The sequence below is a fragment of the Eubalaena glacialis genome, chromosome 7 (assembly GCF_028564815.1).
Source record: "Eubalaena glacialis isolate mEubGla1 chromosome 7, mEubGla1.1.hap2.+ XY, whole genome shotgun sequence".
Lineage (NCBI taxonomy): Eukaryota > Metazoa > Chordata > Mammalia > Artiodactyla > Balaenidae > Eubalaena > Eubalaena glacialis.
Window position 1 is genome coordinate 74470284 of NC_083722.1, and position 23432 is coordinate 74493715.

At 57.5% G+C, this 23432-nt stretch overlaps 1 protein-coding gene across 3 annotated transcripts; it reads right to left on the reverse strand.

The window, feature by feature from the left end:
* Nucleotides 1-6562: 6562 nt before the first annotated feature.
* Nucleotides 6563-19235, reverse strand: MST1R (macrophage stimulating 1 receptor). 3 transcript variants are annotated; one of them, XM_061195370.1, is made up of 20 exons: nucleotides 17991-19235; nucleotides 14897-15085; nucleotides 14694-14822; nucleotides 14350-14520; nucleotides 13520-13680; nucleotides 12998-13163; nucleotides 12748-12884; nucleotides 12168-12329; nucleotides 11979-12072; nucleotides 11612-11821; nucleotides 11364-11510; nucleotides 11121-11283; nucleotides 10850-10951; nucleotides 10568-10774; nucleotides 10210-10290; nucleotides 9877-10058; nucleotides 9673-9782; nucleotides 9245-9410; nucleotides 8678-8814; nucleotides 6563-6906 (listed from the first exon to the last, which is right to left on the reverse strand). In XM_061195370.1, exons 1-20 carry the CDS (start codon nucleotides 19233-19235, stop codon nucleotides 6726-6728), a joined length of 4140 nt encoding a protein of 1379 aa, XP_061051353.1. In that variant the 3' UTR covers nucleotides 6563-6725. The 3 variants fall into 3 exon arrangements, with proteins under 3 accessions (XP_061051353.1, XP_061051354.1, XP_061051355.1); XM_061195371.1 differs by lacking the exon at nucleotides 11364-11510; XM_061195372.1 differs by lacking the exons at nucleotides 14694-14822; nucleotides 14897-15085.
* Nucleotides 19236-23432: the final 4197 nt, after the last annotated feature.

Genomic DNA, 23432 nt, shown 5'->3' on the forward strand with positions numbered 1-23432 from the left:
TGGAAAGTGAGGAGGGCCAACATGTTACCATGGCAACCTGGAGAGCCCCTCCCCCACGCTGAGCCCATTCCCCAGGCTGAGGGCTGTCTGGGATGGAGGGGCCAGGAAGCAACAGGAAGGAGCTCAGTCTGAGGGTGAGGCCATAGAGAGGCTCCTCTGTGAGGGCGGGTTCCAGCACTGCCTTCCTTCACACTTCACCTGACCCGCTCCCGGCAGGCTTGGGGGAAGGCCCCAAACCCTGTGGAGAGGGTCAGGCTTCAGGAGATGGGGACGGTCACCTCACTCTGAGAAACCCTCCTTCCCAGTGGATCAGGCTGGAATGCTCCTACCTAGGAGACCTTGAGGATGGTGGGCAGGAAGGACATCAAGAGGAGAGGCACAGAAGGCCCCATTCTACCTCACGACCAGCCAAGTCTCCCAGACCTGCTTCTCCAACACAGACATATTTTGGGCTCTGTTGTGTTCTCAGGAGTCAGCTCTGTCAAGTCTCTGGCCCTGCACTCTTCCAGTCTACCTGCCTTCCCCTCCCTGTACTCTGGGAAGACTCTGGACATCTCCAAAAATCTAGGATCAAAAGGAGCCTTAGGGACTTCCCTGGTGGCGCAGTGGTTAAGGAATCCGCCTGCCAACGCAGGGGATACGGGTTCGAGCCCTGGTCCAGAAAGATCCCACATGCTGCAGAGCAACTAAGCCCGTGCGCCACAACTACTGAGCCTGCACTCTAGAGCCCCCGAGCCACAACTACTGAAGCCCGTGCGCCTAGAGCCTGTGCTCCGCAACAAAGAGAAGCCACTGCAATGAGAAGCCTGCACACCGCAACAAAGAGTAGCCCCCGCCCGTCGCAACTAGAGAAAGCCCACGTGCAGCAACGAAGACCCAACGCAGGCAAAAATAAATAAATTAAATAAATAAATAAATAATAAAAAAGGAGCCTTAAAGGGCTCCCAGTGCAGCCAACCACTTGATAATGGAGTGAAAAGCAATGCCTGTTTTCCCAGAGGTTCATCTCTGCCTACTGTCCAAGGGCTCAGACACCAGCCCTCTGTCCCAGAGGCTGCACATGGGTAGCACTTAGGTCTGTGGAGGGAGGGCACTCCAGGTAGGAGCACAGCCCAAGCAGAGGCAGGCTTCTGAAGAGACCCACAAGGACCTTGTGATCAACCCTCTCTGGGTCCTGATGGGAAACCAAAGCCCCCCAGGAGGAAGGCTGTACCCTCTGTCTGTCTCTCAGCTCTATACCCAGCACTCTCTCTGTGTTTTCCTCTCCTCCCTGTGAACTCTAACTTCCTGCTTCCCTGGAAGTCTCTCCTGTTCAGGATGCACCCATTCCACGGAGGCAGCACCATGTTTGAAGGAGCTGGCACCTTCTCCCTGCCCCCCTGCTTCACCCCAAAGAAAGGCAGTCATGGTGCGGAAAACCCCAGTCCTAGAGGAAACTATGGCAGGGTGAAGGGTGATAATCCACTCCTCATCTGGGATGTGAAAGGCAGAACCCGAGAGTGCAGGAAGACATGGCTTTTGAGCTTTAAGGCACAGGGAAATTTAAATAACAGATGTTTAAACAACCTTCCCTGCAAGCCATGGTGCAGTGACCCCTCTGCTGTGATGTGTTACAGCTTAAAAATAGCCCACAATGAACTGCTCTGAGCTCCAATTGACTCAAGCTTACGTAACTCTGCGTGAAAGATGGCCAGCCGCACCAGCCAGGAGGGAGGACAACAGCACAGGCACCCCCCTGACTGCTGTCCACAGCTGGCTTAGGGGCTGCGGGCAGCTCCTCACCCTCCCTGGGAGCAGCCTCCCATCCAGGAGCCAGCAGCGGGGAGTGGGGGGAGGAGGCAGGACTTCATGCCCGGCAAGAAAAGACCTCCAACCACACCTGTGAAGGGGATGTAGGGAGAGCTGCCCTCCCTCAGGGTCCCTGAGGAACCCAGGCCCAGTGGAGGGTGGGGGCGACTTTAAGAACAGATGGCTGGACTTCCCTGGTGGCGCAGTGGTTAAGAATCCACCTGCCAATGCAGGGAACACGGGTTTGAGCCCTGGTCCGGGAAGATTCCACATGCTACGGAGCAACTAAGTCCGTGCGCCACAACTACTAAGCCTGTGCTCTAGAGCCCGTGTGCCACAACTACCGAAGCCTGCGCGCTCTAGGGCCCGCATGCCGCAACTACTGAGCCCATGTGCTGCAACTACTGAAGTCCGTGCACCTAGAGCCCGTGCTCTGCAACAATAGAAGCCACTGTGACGAGAAGCACGCGCACGCGCACCACAATGAAGAGTAGCCCTCGCTTGCCGCAACTAGAGAAAGCCCACGCACAGCAACGAAGACCCAACACAGCCAAAAATAAATAAATAAAATAAATAAATTAAAATAAAAAAGAACAGACGGCTGAGTCAGAGAGACCAGGGCAGGAGCCCACGTGGGCAGAGTGACTGGGGCAGCCCAAACAATTCCTTTCCCCCTTTGAAGAGGGGCCTCCCCAGCTTGGAGAGACATGTCAGCAGGACCGATGCCTGGCTGAAGCTGTCACTACCGTGGAGCCCAGGGGTGGAGCTCAGGGGTGGAGCTGACTTTTTGGGGGTCTCTAAGTCTCCATGGTCCAGGCCGCATGGAGCTGGTCAGGGGGATGGACTTGTAGCATGAGAGAGGGAGCTCTGGCTTCAAAGCTGATTAAATCCTGTGATCTTGGCCACCAGCTTCTGCTTTTGAGTCCCCTGCCTTCCCTGATGCATTCCCAGATCCCAACTGCCCAGTCCAAGACTGACCACAACTGTGCAAGCGGCTAAACCAACAAGAAAGGCAACAGATTGGAGAGGAGGCAAGGATGCGCCTGGCTCTCATGCTCCCTCTGCCTCTGCCCATGCTGAGCCCCAGGGATTCAGCAACTTCCCTCAGCTCCTACCACCTGAGCTCAGAATAGGAACCATCATGGGCCTGGCCCTCAAGCTCCCACAGAGCAACAGTGAGACAGGCGAGGGCCAAATACAAGGGCTCTCCTGTCACCTGCCCAGCAAAGGCTGGCTCTCAGGACCACTAGTGCCTCTGCTTCCCTTCCAAGGTTTGGGCTGCAGGATGGGTGGAGCAGAAATTGTGGGGGAATGGGTAGCTGTGGAGGGACAGGAGCTGGTCCTGGGCTCTCTTGGCATCTAGGCTCATTGGGTTAAGAACCCCAACTGGAACAAACCCCAAAAGAATGGAGGGAGAGACTGAGGCTCAACTGGCCCCCCTGTGCTGGATAGGGAATGCTGGGGGTGGTTCATCAAGTCATCCCCCCTCCTCCAGGCCAGAGTAGCTCCACCTCCAAGCTGGTTGGACCCTCACACGGGCAGAACAGAGGCTCTGAGTGAAGAGATGCTTGGTTCCTGGGGTCTTCACGGAAGAGAGTTCTCCAGCCCAGCATGGAGTAAACGGTGTTTTTCATCAGGGCCTGGCAGATACCGGATCAGCGCTCAGCTACCGATTCCTGGGGCTGCTTCTCTCCAGACAGAGGCAGTAAGTGTGAGAGGTGCATCCCAGGCCTTCCTGAGCCTCAGACACTCCCAGCAGTGCCCACGTCCCCCAACCCCACCCGGCACTGGAGGGTCCTGCTCTCTCCTACAGGTGCAGGGAGTTAGTTCATGAAATGGCACCAGAGGTGGACCCGGGACCTCATGGGCTGCACCAAGGGAGTGATGGATGAAGCCACTGTCCCAGAAAGTTCTCAGGATTTGAAATGGGGCTGTGTCTAGAACCCTCAGGTGTGACCCCCTAGAAAGCCTATGGATCCCTGAGGAAATTCTTTGAAAGGCTGGGGCTTCGGCATAAGGGGAATCTCAGACCAGATTCATGGTCCCCTATCAAAGCAGGTCGGTCTACCCCATGCTTGCCCTCCAGGTGCCAGACAACAGCGACACCAGTGGGCAATCAGGAGGATGTGAGTCATCTGCTGCTTCCTCAGCCCCAGCTCCCATCCTGGCCTTCCTCCAGCCTTTATTGGCACCTGCTGGGCCCCAGCCCCACTGGAGATGAGGAGAGGAACTGACACCCTCTCTCCACAGCTCATGATGGCAACGCTGGACTCCCAAAGCCCTGGGAGAAACCTGTGCTCACCCCATCCCACCCTAGTGTCAGGCCCAGGCCCACCAGGGCCACCAGCAACCTTCTCCTTGGACCAACCATTATTCAGGCCTCCCCCAGGGCAAAGGCAGTCCAGCCTTCATTAGCCCTGGAAACCACTCAGAAAACTCCTGGTCCCCCCAGCCCATCAGGGGGCCTAGAACCTACCGTCCCTTCTTCTCCTTCCTGGTAGCTCCCGACACTCCAGATGGACTTAGGACTATCAAGTGGCTCTGAGAAAAGAGTTCAGAGCTTGGGGGCTGCAGCATCAGGGAGAGGGGGTGCAGCTGTGGCAAGCACCTGCTTAACTGTGTCCCCTCCCTGGAGAATCCTGGCCCTGGAGGCCCTTGGCCCAGAAACAGGCCCAAAGCCCCACATTCTGGCTACACAGGAAACCTGACATCCCCTGAGCTTCTTCCGTCTTCCTTCTCTGGGACTCCTCTCCTCGCTAAGCTTCCCTCCCATCCAGAGACCCCCTTCTCTCTGAGTCCCTCTCTTATGAACAGAGAAGCCCATGGTCCACAAGCTGCAGAGGCCCAGTGGGGAAGGAGCCTCAGTCCAGCTTCAGTGAAGCCTCTGAGCCTTCTTCTCACTCCCCACCCAGCTCCAAGCCCTGGGTGACCCTTAGATCCCAAAGATGAGGTTAGGGCACAAGGACTACTAGTTGGAGGGATGGAGACAGTCCTTTCCAACTGGTACGGGAACCACAGCTGTGGGAGTGCTCCAGGACATTCCACTCACCTCTCTCCCAGCCTCAGGGGTGACACAATGGGGGAGAGAGAGCCCAAGGGTCCCTGGCAGAGCATGCAAGGCTACAACCTCCTCTGTGCCTGCACTCATGGGCATCAGAGGTGCAGGGTTAAACAGGCAGACGGAGTCCATCTCTTCCCCTCTCCAGCTCATAGGGCCCTGATCTTCAGACCCTTGCCCTTGAGCGTGAGAGTCTCCTTTTAAGCTTTACCCCTGTCCTCAGAGTCCTTTGGGTCCCCATATTTGGGCCTCCCTCTGGCCTGAGGTGACAGAGTAGGCAACAGATGGGTAGAAAACCACTAGGCAGCTCCAGTCCCAAGGAGACCCCCACTCTGCTTACCAGGGAGCTCTTGCCTAAACCCAGGATTCCATGCATGACAGGGCAAAGAGCTGGGGACTCAAAAGGAAGGGAGCCTACGCCCCTTAGGGTGAGCCAGGGTCTCCCAACTGATGAGATAGAGGCCATGGGGGACCTGAGCAAGAGAGAGGAACCAGGACTTCCCTGGTAGCACAGTGGTTAAGACTCCGTGCTCCCAATGCAGCGGGCCTGGGTTCGATCCCTGGTCAGGGAACTAGATCCCACATGTATGCCACAACTAAGAGTTTGCATGCCACAACTAAAGAGCCCATGTGCCGCAACTAAGGAGCCTGCCTGCTGCAACTAAGACCCGGCACAACCAAATAAATAAATAAATATTTTTTAAAAAAGAGAGAGAGAGAGGAACCACCACAGTGCATGTCCCGGGCTCAGTCACCCTGATACTCCAGTTATCCACACCAGCAGAGCCCAGCGGCCCCCTCAGCATTGAGGGCATGGGGGAGGGATAGTACAAGGAGGAAGCTGTTCTCCTTCTCTGGTGGAGCCTGCCCCTCTAGTGGGTATTGTACAGTGGCCTTGACGAGTATAAATAGCCTGAGCAGTCTGCACCTCGAAGCTGGTGCCTTGAAAGTGTGGAGCTGAGGCCTTGCTGCTGGCTCATCTCTTTCAAGGCTGCAAGAGCAATGCTGGCAGGATTGGGGGGAAGGGGAGCAAGTCTCCACGACTTATCAGTGGCGGAGGGGTGTCGGGGGGAGTTGAGGGAAGGCTGCAGGTGGAGCAGGGAGCCCTGGAGTGGGGTTAGGGCCTGGGGAATGGGACAGGCAGACTGGGCAATAGGAGAAGCCAACCTGGCTGCTGCATATCTGGGTATTCAACCCACCCCTCTCGGTTCCATCCAAAAGTCCCCAGGACCCTGTAACCTGGATTTGGGCCTGGCCTCCCCTTCCTGTTCTCTGGAGCCTTCTTGCTGACTCAACCCCTTTCCAGCCTCAGGGTCTTTGCATGTGCTGTTCACTCTGCCAAAAACTCTCTTCCCCCGACCGCTTCTGGCACAGTTCCCACCTGAAAAAGTCTCAGCAAAAATGTCACCTCCTGGGGTGGTTTCCCTTACCTCTCTATTCATCTGTCTAAGGCTGTCCTCCATTCCCTCAAAGCAGCCTGTCTTTTTCTTTCATAGCATTTACCACAATTTGTAATTAAATATTTATTTGTTCACTTACTGATTTAAGGGCCAGTGGTCACCACCGAGTCCCCTGTGCCCAGCAGCCAGTCACACAGCAGACACTCCATAAATACTCACTGCATCAGGGATCCCCTCAGTGGCCCCCACTGGGGAGTGAGAGACCAATGTGCCTTGCAGCCCTCCTGTGCCCCTGAAGGTTAAGGGGCAGGGACAGGGACAGGGCAGAGGCCAGCCCAGAGGCAGCTTGGGGTTAACTCCCACCGCTATGCAGGTCCAACCCCCCGAGACCTGCCTGGGGCTGAGGTCACGTGGGCCTTGGTGGCTCTGAGAGGGGCTGGGCCACCTATGCTCCTGTGCACTGGTGGGGATGGCGACTATTACAAGGGCATGTCTGCCTTGTCAGAGGCACCAGGGCCCATGTTCACGTAGGCCACAGGCAGCTGCACGTAGTGGTCCCCTCGCAACGTGGCCACCAAGCATTCCACGTCCCCTGCCAGTGCTCCAAAGGTGGGTCGTGCTGCAGGGTCTGCAGCCCAGCAGTGCTGCATTATTGCGTACCTACCGGGTAGAGGAAAACATGAGGGGCACGGTGCACCCCTACCCAGAGATTCTGGGCTATCCACCTGCTGTTAGCCCCCTGGCGGGCCACATGGGATGGACAGCGGGTGACAGGGCCTGGTGCCTTGCATCAGCCAATTAGGGGCAGCTCTTCTCGTTGTGATTGCCTTCCCACCCTGGCAGAGTTCGAATTGCCTCAGGGGTTGAGAGGCTGGACTCCTGTGTCCTGTGACCTGGGCTATGTGATCTTGAGCAAGTTCCTTAACCTGTCTGTGCCTCTGGAGTCTTCTCTGATCACAGAGCTATTGGGGCATAAAGTGAGAGGATGCCTGTGAAGTTCTTAGCTTAGGGCCCAGCTCACAAGCTATCATGGTTATCATCACGTCTTCTAGGAAGGAAGCCCAGGTCCAGTGAAATGGGGATTAAAAGCCCTGAGATGTGTGGGGCAGCTCATGGCACCATGGATTCCAAGCAGAGTTTCTCTAGGTTTGTCTGTTGGGTCCTAATACATGACCCTTTATCTTGGAAATGTCATCCCTGCCTTAAATGATACTAAAAGTGACCTACACACAATAATCTCGTGTAATTCTCAGACCTCTGAAGGTGGTACTGTTATCATTCCAACTTTGCAGATGAGGAAACTGAAGCCCAGAGAGAAGGGACTTCCCCTGGTATGGAGGATGCTATGGTATGCCACCCAGTTTCCCCCCTTCATTCTCCCTGTGACTTCTGATGGCTCTTGGCTGAGGCCCCCTCTAGGAACTGCCCTAGGCAGAAAAGAAATGCCTCCTCCAAGCTCACACTCCTTCCACAGGGGCATCTGTAAGCAGTGACTAATGGATGTCTGGAGCAAAGACCTGGGCCCCTTGGTCTCAATTTCAGAAAACTCTGAAGGGCCATCCCAATTCCAGGGGTCCCCAGGGGATGGACTGCAGCCTCTGTTGCATCTGCATCACAGTCCAACTTCTCCCCCTACCTAGTCCTGCTTCCCTCGCCCCCAACCTACCAATAAACCCCCTGCATGTAAACCTCCATCTCAGAATCTGCTTCAGGGAGCCTAACCCGGAGGCAGATAGGCAGTGAAGTTAATTTCCCTTACTTTGAACCAGGTTCATTAGTGAAATAAATAATAAAAAGCAAAATCAAGGCAGGCAGGGCTGTGAGGAAGGGTTACTCATACCCTTCTGGAGCACAAGCTGAGTGAGACAGTAATCATCAACCACCTTTACCTATGACCTGGTTCTTCCTGTTCTAACCTCAAAGACCTCAGCACAGCTAAGGCATGCATGCTGCTTATGAAGCTGAACCACCCGACAGGCACTGATGAAACACAGCTGCTGCCATGCCTCTGGGAACAGGGAATCTGAAACTATATCCAATGAAAAAAAAAAATTCTGATCTGGAGACGTGGAGGGGGCTAGTGTGAGAGCTAATGGAACCTTTCCTTGAGGTTAAGTAAGTGGAAAAGATGGAAAACAGCCCCTCTTGGTGGTGTGAGGGGAGAGGAGTGCTGGGAAATCAAATCACTGGCCTCAACCCAGACTCTGAGTTGGGAATGGTGTTACCATGGCAACCGTGATATCCCTCCAGCACCAAGACTCGAATGGTGGTGGAACCACAGATGCGGAAACTGAAGGCCAGAGAGGGTCCCTTTCTAGGTCAACCAGAGAATCAGTCAGAGATCCAGGCAAGAACTCTGTGTCTCCGGCCCCCTCCTCCCCTCCTTGTCTCGGGCCCAGCTCCCTCCCCATCACCATTTCCACATACTCACAGAGAATCAGGGCAATACTCAGGCTGGGGCAGGCGCCGACCCTGGGCCAGGAAGTGCATGAGGTCAAAAGGGTCGATGTGGGGGTACGGTGGGGCACCCCGTGTCAGCAGTTCCCATAAGAGGACGCCAAACGACCACTGTGGGAGGGGACAGGTGAAGGGACTCAGCTCTCGCCCTGGCGGGGGACAGGTGGCCCCCCCCCCTCCCCCCCCCCCCCCCCCCCCCCCCCCCCCCCCAGGTCCTCTACCTCCCAGAGCCCTCTAGCTGGAAATGAGGGGCTCGACCCCCCAGTCAGAGCCCATTCCTCAATACCTCACAAGCATCTTCCCTCTGTCCCCGCCCACCACCAGAGCCGTCCAGAGCTGGGGCTGGGCAGGGCCTGGATTGTCTGTGAGGAGCCAATGAGTTCACAGCCTCCTCTTGCCCTGACAGCTGCCCAGAGGTGGGCGAATGGGCTGTGGGGCTGCCCAGCGCGGGGATTCCCTGGGCTCATCACCATCCGGAGATCAATGGCAAGGCCAAGTGTTCTCTGAGGCCGTGTGGACTCTGGGGCAGGTGGGGCCTAACCACGTCGGACTTGGTGGTGAATCTGTAGGTCTGCAGGCTCTCTAGCGCCATCCATTTGACAGGTAGGCGAGCATGGCGGCGCTGTTGGACACTGTAGTACTCCTTGTCCAGGACGTCGCGGGCCAGACCAAAGTCAGCCACCTTGACTGTGAATGACTCATCCAGCCTGGGAGGGGAGAATCACACTCAGGACTGGCCCCCACCAGGCCCTGAACCCACCTGTTTCAGGCCCTTACAAGGTTTCTGAGCCACAGTGTCTGACTCAAGTCTGCGTTGGGCAGACAGGAAAACTGAAGCCCAGAGAGGGCAGGACATGCCCAGGGCTGCAGAGCAAGGACTGGAGCATGGGCCTTCTCTGAGGCACCTTTAGCTGCACGCCCTGGTGCTCTGCCCCTTGGCTTCACCCCAACCTCACTCTGGCTACTCACATGCAGTTCCGAGCAGCCAGGTCCCGGTGCACAAACTTCTGCTCTGCCAGGTACGCCATGCCGCGGGCCACCTGCAGGCCGAAGCTGATGAGGTCCTTCACTGTGGGGCTCTAGGGGCACAGGTGGGTCAGTAGGCGAGGACGGAGCAGCTCCATCCCCAGCTGTTGCCCAAGCCCCCCAGTCCAGGGCCAGCTGAGCACTGACCCGCTGGGGTGAGCGGATGAATTGGAGCAGGTCTCCGTGGCGCATATAAGGCAGCAGCATGCAGGGCAGCCCTTCAGGTGGCAGCATGATACCAATGAGAGCCATCACATTTGGGTGGTGCAGACTGCGCATAAGCAGCCCCTCACGCAGGAAGGCCTCCACCTCCTGCACCTCCGTGATGCCTGCAGAGAGGCTGGAGTCAGGCCCAGGGCAGGGAGGCCCTTTACAAGGGTCAGATGGGGAAACAGAGAAGAAAGGTCTCCTGCTAAAGGTCACTCAGCGAAGTGGTAGCACAGCAGGGATGAGTATCCTCCCAGCCTCTGCTCCACTTACGACTCAGCGACTTGATGGCACAGTGGATTTGATTCTGGGCCTCGTCTGTGTATTCTCCATGGTAAACAACTCCAAAATGACCTGATGAGGGAGAGACAGTGAGAGAGGCCCCAGTGCCCAGGGCTCACACCACACGCTCCCACTGGCAACCAGACCTCAGAGCCCCAACTGGCCAACCTGACATTAAAGACAAGCAGCAGCCTCATGATGGCAGAGCCTGCAGCTCTCCCACACCCACTTAATCTGCACCAGAACCCACGGAAGACAGAATTCCTATTTCACAGATGAGCAAATGGAGGCTCAGAGTCCTGCCCAACTATCCTTTGAGCCCCAACCCCACCCGGCCTGGCCCCCATACCTTTGCCAATGACTCGGTCAGTGTGGGTGACTACCCGCTCGTGGGGAATCAGTACATCCTTGACCTCGGCCAGGAGCGCAGAGTTCAGGTCCCCAAGCTGGATGGACTCTTTCCGCAGCAGTGGGACATGGGACCCATCCCCGTTGCCTGAGAAGGATGCTCTGTGGACCTGAGTGCTGGAATCCTGGCCATCAGTGGCAGGGGCTGCTGAGGAAGAGAGGGAATGAGGGGCTGGTGGAGCAGAGAGTATGGTCCCAGCTTCTAGCACCTCCACCATCTCACCAAGGCCATTTCTATAGTCAGAGCTTGAGCGGAGCAGAGGCAGAGGCATGGCTCCAGTGGTGCGGTCCAGGGATGCCAAGTCATCCAGGTCCGGAGAAAGGACTGTGGAAAAATGGCTCCTGGTAGCCAGCCACTCCAAGCTCCTAGAGGCTGACCCCTACGCAGGAGGTGTGGGCAGACCCCTAAGGCCTGGGCACAGAGAGGATATAGGGATTTGGAGATGTCAGAGTTTGGGGGTGGGGCTGGGTCAGGATGGGAGTGGAGAGCTCACCTAGCTGTTTTCTCTGGTGGTAACTGAAGACCAGTATGGTGGCCAGTACAGCCACAAGCAGGAGCAGGGCCAGTAGGACACCAAGGAGTGTGCTCTGTGGGACCCCTTCCAGACCTGGCCGCACTACCTTGCCCAGGATGTGACACCCACCATCCACGCAGACCTGGGGGCAGGTGGCAGCTCAGGCCCAGCCTGTAAGTCCTCAACCCATGTTTCCCGTAGAGGGCCAGCTGAGCTGCCTACCTGCAGCGGAGCACCGTCCTTGCCAAGTTGCAGGGAGGGGGGAAGGGGGCAGACAATCACATCCCCCCGCAGCTCATGCTGGCAGCTCTCACCACCCACGGTCACGTTCACATCCACACAATCAGCCACAGCGCCCAGCCCAATGTACTGCAGAGACAGTCGTGAGGGCTGGCCATTGCCCCCATCTCTTTCGGGCAGGCTGCAGCCTTAACCCTCCACTGTCCCCACCCCCTATCCCCCCCACTTACCTCAAACTTAATGGCATGCTCCTCAGGCTTCAGTGGGACCAGGTCCATGCTGGGTGGGTGGGGTGGGGGCAGGAAGCGAAAGCCAGGCAGTGTGAAGCCAGCAGCTCCATCCCCCTGGGCACTCAGGTTCCCCGTCACCCACCCCTGCGGTCCTCGGACCACGTATTCGGGCAGGCGGCACCAGTGCTGCTCCGGGAGCTGCCCCTCACACTGCTGGGTCCATGCGAGAGTGGTTAGCCCGGTATCCTACCTACAGCCACCCCAGACCCCTCAGCCCAGCATGGGCTGGGGCTGGAACTCAGGGGACTGGTGTGGCCTTCCTCCCTCCTGGCCAGTGCCCACTCGGCAGCTACCAGTGCCCACTCACCCTGTTCTCCACTGCCTTGCGCCCATCATGGAATGACAGCACGAGGTGCCACACTGAAGTCAGATGCTGGCCATGGATGGTGACGTGGGAGCCACTGTGGAGGAGAGCAGGGTGGTGAACTTGGGGTGCTCTCCGAGGCTGGATCCCTCATTCTTAGGAGACCAGAGTGGGCAAGGAGGTGGCACTTACGTGTAGCCACAGTTGGGGCTGATACCCCGCATGATGGGGTCTTCCTGGTAGTGGAAGTTCCAGGAGCCAGGCACTTCGGCGCCCCCCACCTGCAGGCGAATGGGAACGCGGGCGGTAGCAGCCCCGGGGGGTGTGGTACATAAAAGTTGCCCCTCGCTGACCCTGCAGAACAGGGGGATTAGGCTCAGGGGCACCCTCCATGTGATGGCTAGGCCCGACTCCTCCAGGGGCCCGCTGACCCCTCCCAGTCTCTCTGTTGGTCATCTCCTCAACTTGCCCGTACTCCATGGGTCTGTCTGAAGATAGGGTGGTCCCAGAAAGGCCTCCAAGAAGTCAGGGAGGGAACAGGTTCCCCCCACAGCCTTTGCTGCAGCCAGTGGACTCTGTAATGGGCTCTCTTGCCATCCCAAACCACCTCTGGGCTGGAGGGAGCAGCAGACACTTCTTCCTGGACCTGTTCCCTACACTGAGTGACTGAGCCCTCCTCCCCCTGCCCTGTCGGGGATCCAAGCCCCACCTGGTGAGGGCTCCCCTATGTGGGACCCTGTGGCCTCCCATCCCCTTTCCCACTGGCACTTACCGTTTCAGCAGGCACTCAGTCCCATTGACCAGCACAGCCCGGCTGGTGCCAACAGACAGGCCTTGGCCTTCAAGGGTGAGGCAGGTACCCCCTGCCCGTGGACCAAAGAGGGGTTGTACTGCTGTCAGCATGGGTTCCTAAGAGGGCATGGAGGTGGCTTAGCTTGGAGCAGGAGGCACTCCACTCCAAACTCTTCCCTGCCCGAACTGCCCAGCTGGCCAAGGGCACAAACAAGGAAAAGTGGCCTCACCATAAAAGAGAAGCCTCGCAGCATGGAGGTGCCATCTACCCGGAAGTGCTTGCCCAGTGGCATGTTGTTCACAGTGAGGCTGACGTTGGCAGGCCCGGCTTCCTGCGTGCCCAAGGGCTCCAGTTCACACTCAAGCTCCTCTACAAAGTCCTTCCGGGGTACTTGGCTGGGACATCAGGGAAACTCAAGGTCAGCCAGGGGTCACACAGGCCTGGTTGCATGCCCACCACAAATCACAGGTCTCATCTGAGCTTGAAGATAGCATCTCTCTACCCATGGCTTCATCCAGGGTCGGCAGGATCTGACGGGGCAGCGACTAGCTTTGCCATGACTCAACAGACAGGTAGGGCATATGTAGGCTCAAGAAGGGACAGAGATGTCCCCCAAGACAGAAAGCAACCAGAGCTACTACAGCTTGCCTCATACCTCCTTGCCCCATACAAGCAGAGGACAGGGTCTCACAGGGAAGGGGCTGCTTGGTTATCCGCATCAGGGATAGAAAGGGCAGGGACCAAGTCGTACCTGAGGTTTGAGTTGCCTTTGAGCAGCAGTCGGCAGGGACTTTGACCCACAGTGACCTGATGGGTGCCCTCAGGCACCAGACCAGGAGGATGCAGGTAGAAGTTGGAGCCACACAGGGTCAGTCTCGTGCTGCCCCTTAGGGGTCCACTGTGGGGGCTGAACTGAGAGGGGAGGAGAAGATAGCCTGAGTCCCTTTATGGGTCAGGACTCTCAGCCCTGTCTGCTTTCCCCTAAATTTTCTGCCACACTCCTTGCCTGCCCCACACTCCAGTCACCCTAGGTCACTTGCTTGTCCTCACTCAATACTTTTCTGCCTCTAAGTCTTTGCATGTGCCATCCCCTCTGCCAAGAATACCCTCCTTGGGACTTCCCTGGTGGCGTAGTGGTTAAGAATCCGCCTGCCAATTCAGGAGACACGGGTTCAATCCCTGGTCCGGGAAGATCCCACACGCCTCGGAGCAACTAAGCCCGTGCACCACAACTCCTGAGCCTGCACTCTAGAGCCCGCGAGCCACAACTACTGAAGCCCACGTGCCCTGGAGCCCGTGCTCCGCAACAAGAGAAACCACCGCAATGAGAAGCACATGCACCGAAATGAAGAGTAGCCCCCGCTCACCGCAACTAGAGAAAGCCCGTGCGCAGCAACGAAGACCCAATGCAGCCAAAATAAGTAAATAAATAAATTTATTAAAAATAAAAAAAAAGAATGTCCTCCCTGTAAATACTGAAGATATCCCAGGCCTGAGGAAGATCATGGTTAAGACCTGCTGACCCCCACCCCAGGCCCAGTTTGTCCCACACTTACCTGTGCCCTGCCAGGCAAGCCATACCTTAGTAAGCTCGGGTGGGCAATGGTCCTGTTGCCAGGAGCCAGGACACTCCTTCTGCCGGCCACACATGCCCCCACACCATCCACAGCCCATGAAACGCTGTGCCCGCAGGCAACGCCCACAGGTGAGGAAGTGGCGGCAGCCAGGGCCCTGGATAGGTACCTGGAAGACCTTGGACAGACAGGTGGCTCAGGGGTGGCTGAAGGCGGAGACTAAGCCCCTTAGACCCCCTGGTCCTACTGTAGATCAGGGTGGGGGGACCTGTGTGTCAATGCCTCCTTGGATCTGATGGAGAAGCTGTGCTCCCAACAGCCCAGCCCCGGGCCCTACCCTGCCCACCTTACCTGGTCCCCAGAGGCAAAGAGCAGGTGGTCCCCAAGGCGACTGACATACCGATGCACAGGCTGCCCATTGCTGCCCAGTGAGAAGTTGGACACGTACAGCAAGTAGTTGAGAGACCTGGCCAGCTCCACCTGGGACAGGTCGGCTGTGAGCAAAATGAGGACAGGGATCCCGGGACAAGGGGCCGTGGAGAGGAGGGACCTACCTGCAGGATGCGCCCGTTGGCTGTGCCCATGTGGGCCACTGTGACATTGTCGAGACGTGTCACGTGCAATGCAGTGACCTGCGCTGGTCCTAACAGCCCGTTGAATAGGTCCACCCGTAAGAGGCTGCTGCTGACCAGCAGAGGGAAGTGGCGGCAGCTGGTTTTGGGGCTGGGAGCCACCAGGCCAGGCTGGGGAGGGTCAGGGCAGGAGTCAGGACTCATCTCCATGAACTGACCCCTTGGGGCTTCTGTCAGTGACCACAGCAGCCTAAACTCCCACCCCTCACCTGGCCTGGCTGGAGAAGGCCCCAGTCCCGCCAGTTACCCCACCGCCTCCATGGGGCTCTCAGATGTAGCAAGGCCAGGGAAGAAGGCCAAGGCTGGAACACTGGTTCCCCCTACGCTTTGCCCTACCCTGCCATGGCCATTCTGATAATGAGTTACTGAGTTTTACAGAGCCAACCCCATTCTGTCCTCACAGCCACGCTGTAGAGTGGGTTGTCTCATCACCCCCATTTTACAGATAAGGAAACTGGCTCAGAGAGGTTTGTTCACCTGTCAAAGGCCTTATCGCCTCTCAGGAGACGAGTTCGGAAGTCTGAGTTCCTGACCAGAATCCTCTCCTGCCCCCTGCTGGTCCTGCCCTGCACTTCAACAAACCCTGTCCCCTCTTCAGGCTTCAGTCTCTCCACCTGCTCACGGGGCTGAACTCTGAGGTTAACTGGCCAGCACAGGGTTGGTAACGTCGCCTTTCTCCCTGAGACGCCAAAGGTCTTCCTGTACCTCCAGCTGCTACCTGTACCTCCTTCAGGGTACAGGAGGGATAAACCAAGGCCTGAAGGCCCGGGTAACAGGAGACACTAATTTCTCCCCTGCTCTTAGCAGGAGGGTGTTTGGGGGACACTCAGTGCCCCAGTGCAGAGCCGTGGAAGCTTCTGGGAAACCAGGCAGTGAGGGTATGGATGCAGGGTATTGGAGCTGGGTGCAAGGTGCAGGCAGGACTCTGTGGCCCAGTAGCTTGGGACCCTCCCTTGCCAGCCCTAAGGGTACTCCTCAAAGCTGATGGGAGGCCCCTATCAGACTAAGTATGCTTAACCCAGTCCTGAGACCTCAGTGCTGATTATAAGTCTTGGGAACAAGACCTCAGCATAGAGCTGGGCCCTGACTCCACACACTGGGTCTATAGGGTGGGTGGGTGGGGACTGGTACTCTGTCCTCACTGGAGGTGAGTAAAAGTCCTGGCCCTAGCAGGAAGCCAGCCAGGTGTTTTCAGTATGACTCAGGGACAGGTGGGGCTGTGGGGTGGAAAAGAGGCCCTACCCTGGTCAGAGCTGCACAGCTGCCTGTTTGCCCCTGGGCTCCAGGGCTTTAGCTCTGGATTTCCAGGCTTGTCTGGATTTCCAGGCTCCAGCCTCCTGAAAAGATTTAAGTATCCAATGCCCCATAGAGGAGGGTGACTCTGCCAGACTCAAACCCCATCTGAACCCATGGAGGGCAGGTACCAGCTCTGAGCCCCTCAGGCTTCGTGAAGGCAGCCAAGATGAGCACACAGTGGCTTTCTTCCTGGAGGCTGCATGCCCAGTCACTGGACAAACACTGTACAGGCTGGTTCACACACTGCCTGGGGTCCTAGCCAGCCTGTGGGCAGGGCCTGAGATTAGTCCTTTTGGAGGCTTGCACTGCCAAGTCGTGCTGGGTGTCTTCTGATCCCCTGACCACTAGCCAAGTCAGGGAGAGGTTCTGACTCCCCAGAAAGAAGGAGAGGAGGGCAGTCAGGGCTGCCCAGATCCAGACTAGGGATCTCAACCCCTAGGGCCTCCTCAACCCAGAGGGAGTCAGTTGAAGGAGGGAGGCAGAAGATCCCCCCACCCCTCATTGTGTGTAAATTCTCTCCCACCACTGGGGCATCAATCAGAGCGAAAGGAGTCAGTGAAGAATGTCACAGCAGGGCCAGAGCCACAGGGCAGCCAAAGACTCAGAGAACAGTGACTGTGGGTTAGCTCCCTGAAAGGCCACTTGTCCAATGCCATTTGTTTGTTCATTCACCCCATTTCCTTGGCTTAATCTCTTGTAATGTAGGGTGGGACTGTTTCAATGGCTTCAAGGGATAAGTTTTGGGTTTGTCCTCAGGGAAGCATTTGAAGGAACGTCCTCTTAGTCTCTGCTCTGGCTCCCTGACACCATGGCTGAAGAGGACCTGGGTAGGATCTGCATGAAGAGCACCTAGTTCAGCATAGGCTGGGAGACCTCCTGCCTGGGGTGAGAAGGGCCCCAACTATGGTGAAAGTCTGGGACTCCTACATGGTGAACCAAATCCAACCAGCCCCTCCTAGGCCTTTATTCATCCCCAGATGTTTAGTTGCTTGCACAAGACCTGGGTGAGCCTCCTGGAATTTACTAGAGCCAAGCTACCCTCTCACTATGTCCTGAATCCTCCCCCAATCACCCCATGGAGAACAATCAGGGATGAGTGGGTCAGGAAACCCCAAGGCATGCAGGCTCCCTGACAAGCCCCCAACTTCCAAGGCCCGGAAGGCTCTCTGCAACAGGGGTGGAGGGGAGCATTCTCTGACAACTCCTGCCCCACCCTCTTGAGAAAGCAGAGCAAAACAAGTATTCCCACAGGGAAAGAGAAAACGTGTTGGTGAGTAGATGTGAGTCTGGGTGAATTTGTGAGTATCTGCCTGTGGGGGGGAGGGCGCTGTTTTTTTGTGCGTCCCTAAGGGTATATGTGGTGGGCAGGTAGGAAGGGACAACCATCATTGTACCCAGAGTTTGGAAGTGTGCCTGGTAGAGAGACAGTTATGATGTAATCCAATTTTCACATAACAAGGGAAATTACCTAAAAAAGCAAGGGGCCACGGTAAGTGAGAGGGTGAAAGAAAAAAATGGTGTAGCAATGGGGTCTAGCCTGGCTGGGAGATGAGCTTCCAGTGTGGCCTTTGTTTGGCTGAGTCCCTCACACCACCCCCTAAGAAATTGGGTGGAAGAGAAAACCTCTCCCTGCCTGCCCTCCCCGTCCCAGACCCTCTCAGTGCTGGAAGAGAAGCATGTGCACACTGCTCACAAGTGAGGGCCCTTTCTTTCTGCTCACCGGGTCAGGGCAAAAACTGGGCAACTGGAAGAAGTCGAGGCCTCGCCGGAGGCCAGGGTGGACAGGAGGCTCACAACAGCGCTCCACACCCTGCTCGATGAGAGTGTCCAGCAAGTCTACAGGGAACGCACAGACGACAGAGTTGGGATCCACACCTGGGCCGCTGTCTCTGCTAGCCGAGAAGACCCCGAATAGCACTTCCTGGCCCTCAGCTATGCTCAGCTCAGTGGCCAGTCGCCCACCCACTGGAGCAGCGTGGGCCGCCCGCAGCACCGGGTAGGGCTGCGCGCCCTTATGGGCCGCGCGTCGCCGGCGTTTAGGTGCAAAACGGCAGTCGAGGACCAGCTCGCGGTAGTCGGCCAGGTCAGTCTCGACAGCGCTGAGCCGTGCCAGGCGCGTGTGTAAGGTGCCAGGAGCGTCTACCACGTTGGCTGGCTGCACAGTCAGGAAATAGACGAAGGCTCCTGCACGGAAACTGTACACGTATTCGATGCGGTAGGAAGCCAGGTGCTCAGGCACCACTGACAGTGCTGCAAAGCCTGGTGCAAATCCTGAGGCGTCAGCCTTGAGGCGCCGGATGGACACTGAGCGTGGGCTGAAGCTGGCGGCCACCGCCGAGTCCAGTGAGGATGCCACGTAGAAGTAGGAGGCATGGCCCTGCTCAACCACGGTCACGAGGGTGCCCAGCGGGCTGGCCACACAGTCGGGACAGTCCTCCGGATGATTGTGGTGTGCCGAGAAAAGGCAGACTGGTGGCGCCAGGTGCAGGGCTGTCCCGCCGGGCTCTATCTCATGCAGGAAGCAGCGTCCCCGAAGGCTAGAGCCACAACTGATCAGTGCGGGCAGCACCGGCTCCAGCACCAGAACCTGCGCATCTGTGTCTCCCGGCGGGCCGTGGGGGCCTGGGCCACAGGCCGCACATGTCTGGCAGCCAGGGGCCCCAGCAGGGCCTGTGGCCAGGCTCTCAACTGGCTGCAGATCAGGCCCAAGCACATGCAGGCGATTGCGTGTGGCCACGAACACGGCACTCCCTTCCCTGCCGCCCTCGTAGGTTGCCACAGCCTGTACCGGCCGGCCGGCCGAGAAGCTGGGTACCAAGTACTCCACGTCAAAGTCGCGGGAGGCAGCATAGGGGATGCGCGGGCACTGCCAGGACCCTCCCGTCTCGGGCACCGCTGGTAGCTCCGGCAGCGGCAGCAGCAGCAGTAACAGGAAGGGTTGCAATGGCGGCGGGTGGAGCTCCATCGAGGCCCAGATGGGGCCCCGCGGAGGTTCCTGCAGGCCCGGGCCTGGCTGGGAGCCGACGAGAAGTCTGGGTTCGGTCGAGCGCCGGTCCTGGGAGCCCTGGGGCACCGACCACACCGGGACTCCTGAGATGCCCACCGCCTTCTCCTGCCCTCGGGTCTGAGCACCTGGCGCGGGCGGACACACACGCAGAGAGGCCGCCCCACCTGTTGCCCCAGCTGCCGTTCCCAGCCGGTGCTTGGAGCAAAGTCTGCCTGAGTGCCAGGGGCGGGGCGGGCGGGGCCAGGGTGTTGGGGGCGGGGCTGTGGGCGGGGCCTGCTATATGCCTGGCCTAGCCCAGCGCTTCTGCCTGTTCGACTTTCCCGGCCCTCGGAAGCCTGGGTCCTACACCTACACTTGGTCCCCTTTTTCTCAGTGGCCTGTGGGTGGGTGTGCGTGGAGTGGCCTGGAGAGAGGTTAAGTAGATCTGAGCTGTCCCGTCCCGCCCCCCACGACCGACTGGGCAAAGTGAGGGTGGGTGTTGCCCCAGCGCATTTGAGGACCACCTGGCCTATTTCTTCTCTTAGCGCCAGGATACAGCAACATCCTCAGACACTCGTTCCGGGCAGGGCCTGGGGGACCCACCGTGTGGGGAACAGAGGCCAGGAATGTGTGGAGAACCAGAGGGGAGGTGTGGAGAGACCCCAGGAGTGGCACTAGCCTCTGTGGGCAGGGACTATCCCTCTGTGGGCCTGCCCTGGGCTGACAGCGACAGGATGGTGTCAGGATGGTGCATTGCATCCCGCCTGCCCAGGGCAGGTGGGATTTATAAGATGGGGCTAGCCCTGTTGGCTGGACGTTAGAGTCAGAGGAGAAGCAACTTATGTGGAGGCCCAACCCTAGCTCTGGTCTGTCCACTGCTGCCTCAGTAGGTGGAAGCTGTAGGATGGGGACAATAAAACACAAAATGTTGGCCTTCATTCCTGGCTCTGCTCCAGGGCCTCCCTGATATGAGGGAAACGTGGGCTTTGGCTCTCAGGGCACCTCTAACCTGCTCTGTAAGCCATGCTGGGCCTCAGCATCTCAGTCTCTGAAATGAGGGTGTAGTTCTAACTAGGTGGTTACCCAGAGTTCTCTCTCCAGGCTGTGATATGTGCGGGGCAGGGGTAGGGGAGTCAACTCAGGTCTGCTCTTGCCATCTCTCAGCATCTGCTCCTTGGTAACTGGCTCCCCCCAACACTGGAAGGGGGCCCTGGGGGACATCCTTAGCCTGACATCCCCTTCAACCAGGTGGGCCTGGACCCTGGAGGGAGGGAAAGCATCACAGGGTGGCCCAATGCTGAGGTCTGAGGGACCTGTGAACTGTGAGTCCCAGAGCTTTGGAGGGTAACGGGTGGGGGTGGGGAGAGGAGCCCTCAGCCCAACAGGATTCAGCCTGACCTTACGAGTATCTCCTCTACTCACCATCCAGCCCAAACTCCTTGTTCTTCCTTCCAGGAACACCCTTTTCCCTTCCTTCTCTTGCAACTTAGGTGCCATCTCCTCCAGGAAGCTTACCTGATCCAGGCGGTGACAAGTCCATTTTGTGGGTCCCACAGACCCTGTGCTACACCTACCCCAGCACAGTTTACTCTGGATACCTGACTCCCCCCCCCATCCCCCATTCCTAATGCTGGACTCCCATACCCCTTCCAGGCTGGAGCTTAATGAGCATCTGGTGACAGGGTGGAAACAGCACCGGGGCGGCCACACCCAGTGCTGGGAGGATACCATGCCTGAGGCAACATAAAAGGCACTCCCTTCGCTAACCAGAATTGGCCCGGAAATGAATAAACACACATCAGAAATTATGGCACCATTCCTGTGTTCCTCAGTCAACATGTCTAAAGATAGTCATGCAGGGCAAAACTGATATGAAACATTCCCTGCCCGGCGCTGAGACATGGGTTCTTGTGACCCCTATTCTGCCTCAGGACATTGGGAGAGACTTCTAGGGGTTGGGAGGAAACTTGAGGGGTCCTCCCCGTTCACCTGTTTTGGGGGTGGGTGTGCAGCAGTCAACAGTTGGTTCTCTGCTGCCATCATGTGGCCAAGCTGTTGGCTGCCCCCAGGCTGGCATCTCCTCTGAGGTAGCCTTGGTCTTTGACAGCAGGCATCCAGAGTGCCCCTTCCTCCCTCCTCATCCGCTTGGTCTGTGGGAGGGGGCAGGCAAGCCATGTGGGGGAAGTCAGCTAATGGAGCCTTGCAGTGCCGAATACAAGCGCTTTCTCAAGGTGAATTCACAAGGCCTGGCCCACGTTCAGCTAAGGACCTACCCTACTGCCCTTGCATTTGTCACCTTGAAGGAGTGCTAGCCACTTTGCTCTCTTTGGGCTCTCACTCCCCTCTGAACACTACTCCAGAGAACTAGTGCCAGCCTCTTTCTCCAACGCAAAGAGATAATCCTAGTGACAGCAGGGGGACCTCTGTAACCACAGTATGACCATGTCACTCTGCAGCTTTAAAACATTCTGTGGCTCCCCACTGCCAGACTTTTACCTGGAGTTTGAGAACCCTAGGCTTTAAAGACTCCTCCAGCTTCACTGTTACCCAGTCGGACAAGGTTCTTTACCATACCAGGTTTCATACCAGGTTCATCCCTTTGCACATGCTCGTTGCTCCACTAGGAACACCTTTCCTGTTTGCCTGTTGTCCCTTCCTTGCTCCCCAAACAGGTAAACCCCGCACTCCTAGGTGCCTACTGTCCTAGGTATACACACTTATCTAATTGTGACTATCTCTTCCCACCCCCACCCAGAATAGGTGCTGAACAGCAAGAAGCTGGAAGCCCTACAGGGATCAGGGTAGCCAGCAGGGACACCTGGAGGCTGACCGCTGACCAGAAGAACACCGGTAGCAGTCAGAGACAGCTAGCCTGGCATCACCCTGGCCCCAGAGGCAGTGGTTTGGTGCCCTTTCCAGGATTCAGGGAAGGAACAGAAACAGCAAGCAGACAGAAAAGAGACCCAGGGCATGTGGGCAGTGTGAGCAGCACCCACCAAGCCTGTGGCTGCTCCATAGGGGCTTTGGGGTCTGGGCAGGTGGCCTGCTGCCACACTCATTCTAATGTGATCTGGGGTGGGGCCAAGGGCAGGGGCTGTGCTGCCATTTCCTGGGGCAGTAAGTGACTCATTCCAGTGCATCCTTGGCCTACGCCACCTACACAGACACATTCTCCAGCATGGGTTGGTTTTAGTGGCAGAGTATCTTGGTCCAGCACTCAGAGACTGCATGAAGGTGATTCACTCTATAGTCTGAAGACCATATTCCATGGACACTATTCTCCCAAACACTTCCTAGGTCTTCTGTTTCCCTGGCCAATGAGATGGTTCAGTTGTGGCATAACTGGGAGAGCCCCCAGCAGGAAGGTAGAGGCTTTCTGCACTGTGCCTTGGGCTCTGTCCTAAGAAGGTCTCAAGGTAGAGTGAATGGGGCTGGGCCTTCACTGCTGAGCCTCCTGGGATGTTCATGGTGACCCACGTAGGCTGGGCCATGCCAGGGAACAGGGTGACTGAAAAGGGCATCAGCAGTTCTTAGGGCAGGGTCCACTCCTGCCCCAGAGGTCAGCTGGGTCTTCTTTCAGGTCCTCTGGCTCACTCCTGGGGGCCATCCTGAGGAATGTGCTGGCTGGAGGTAGGGGAGCTGAGGTGGACAGCCTTCATGAGGAACCCTAAGCTGGAATAGTTTCCCCAGAGGCCTACAGCTATAGTGAGGCTGGACTCTGAATTTGTGCTGAACACTGGGCCACCTCACCAAGGGCTCCCACCCATGCCCGGGCTCAGACTCTCTCCACTTGACTGTCCCTGTCTTACTCAGCTCAGCCCCTGCTGAACTACAGCAGTCCATTAAGCAGAGCCACAGTCAGGGCTCCCAGGTGGTTGGGTGGTCCTTCAGGCCATGCAGCTGGGAATCCCATCTAGGAGTGACAGGGGAGGCACCAGGGGCTCAGACTGAGTGTGGGGTGGGGCTTCGTGGAGGTTGGTGGGGAAGGCCAGTGGGGTCCTAGAGAACACTTTACATGTGGCAGGACTTCAGCTGAATGAAAACAGCCCCAGCCCAGGGGCCGACTCTGAGCACATGTGATGCTGCACATGGGGAAGCATGGGCAGGGCCTAGGGAGGAGGGTCCAGAGTCTGTATGTGAGTGAGAGTGAAGGAACCAGTGACAAGGCCCCACAAG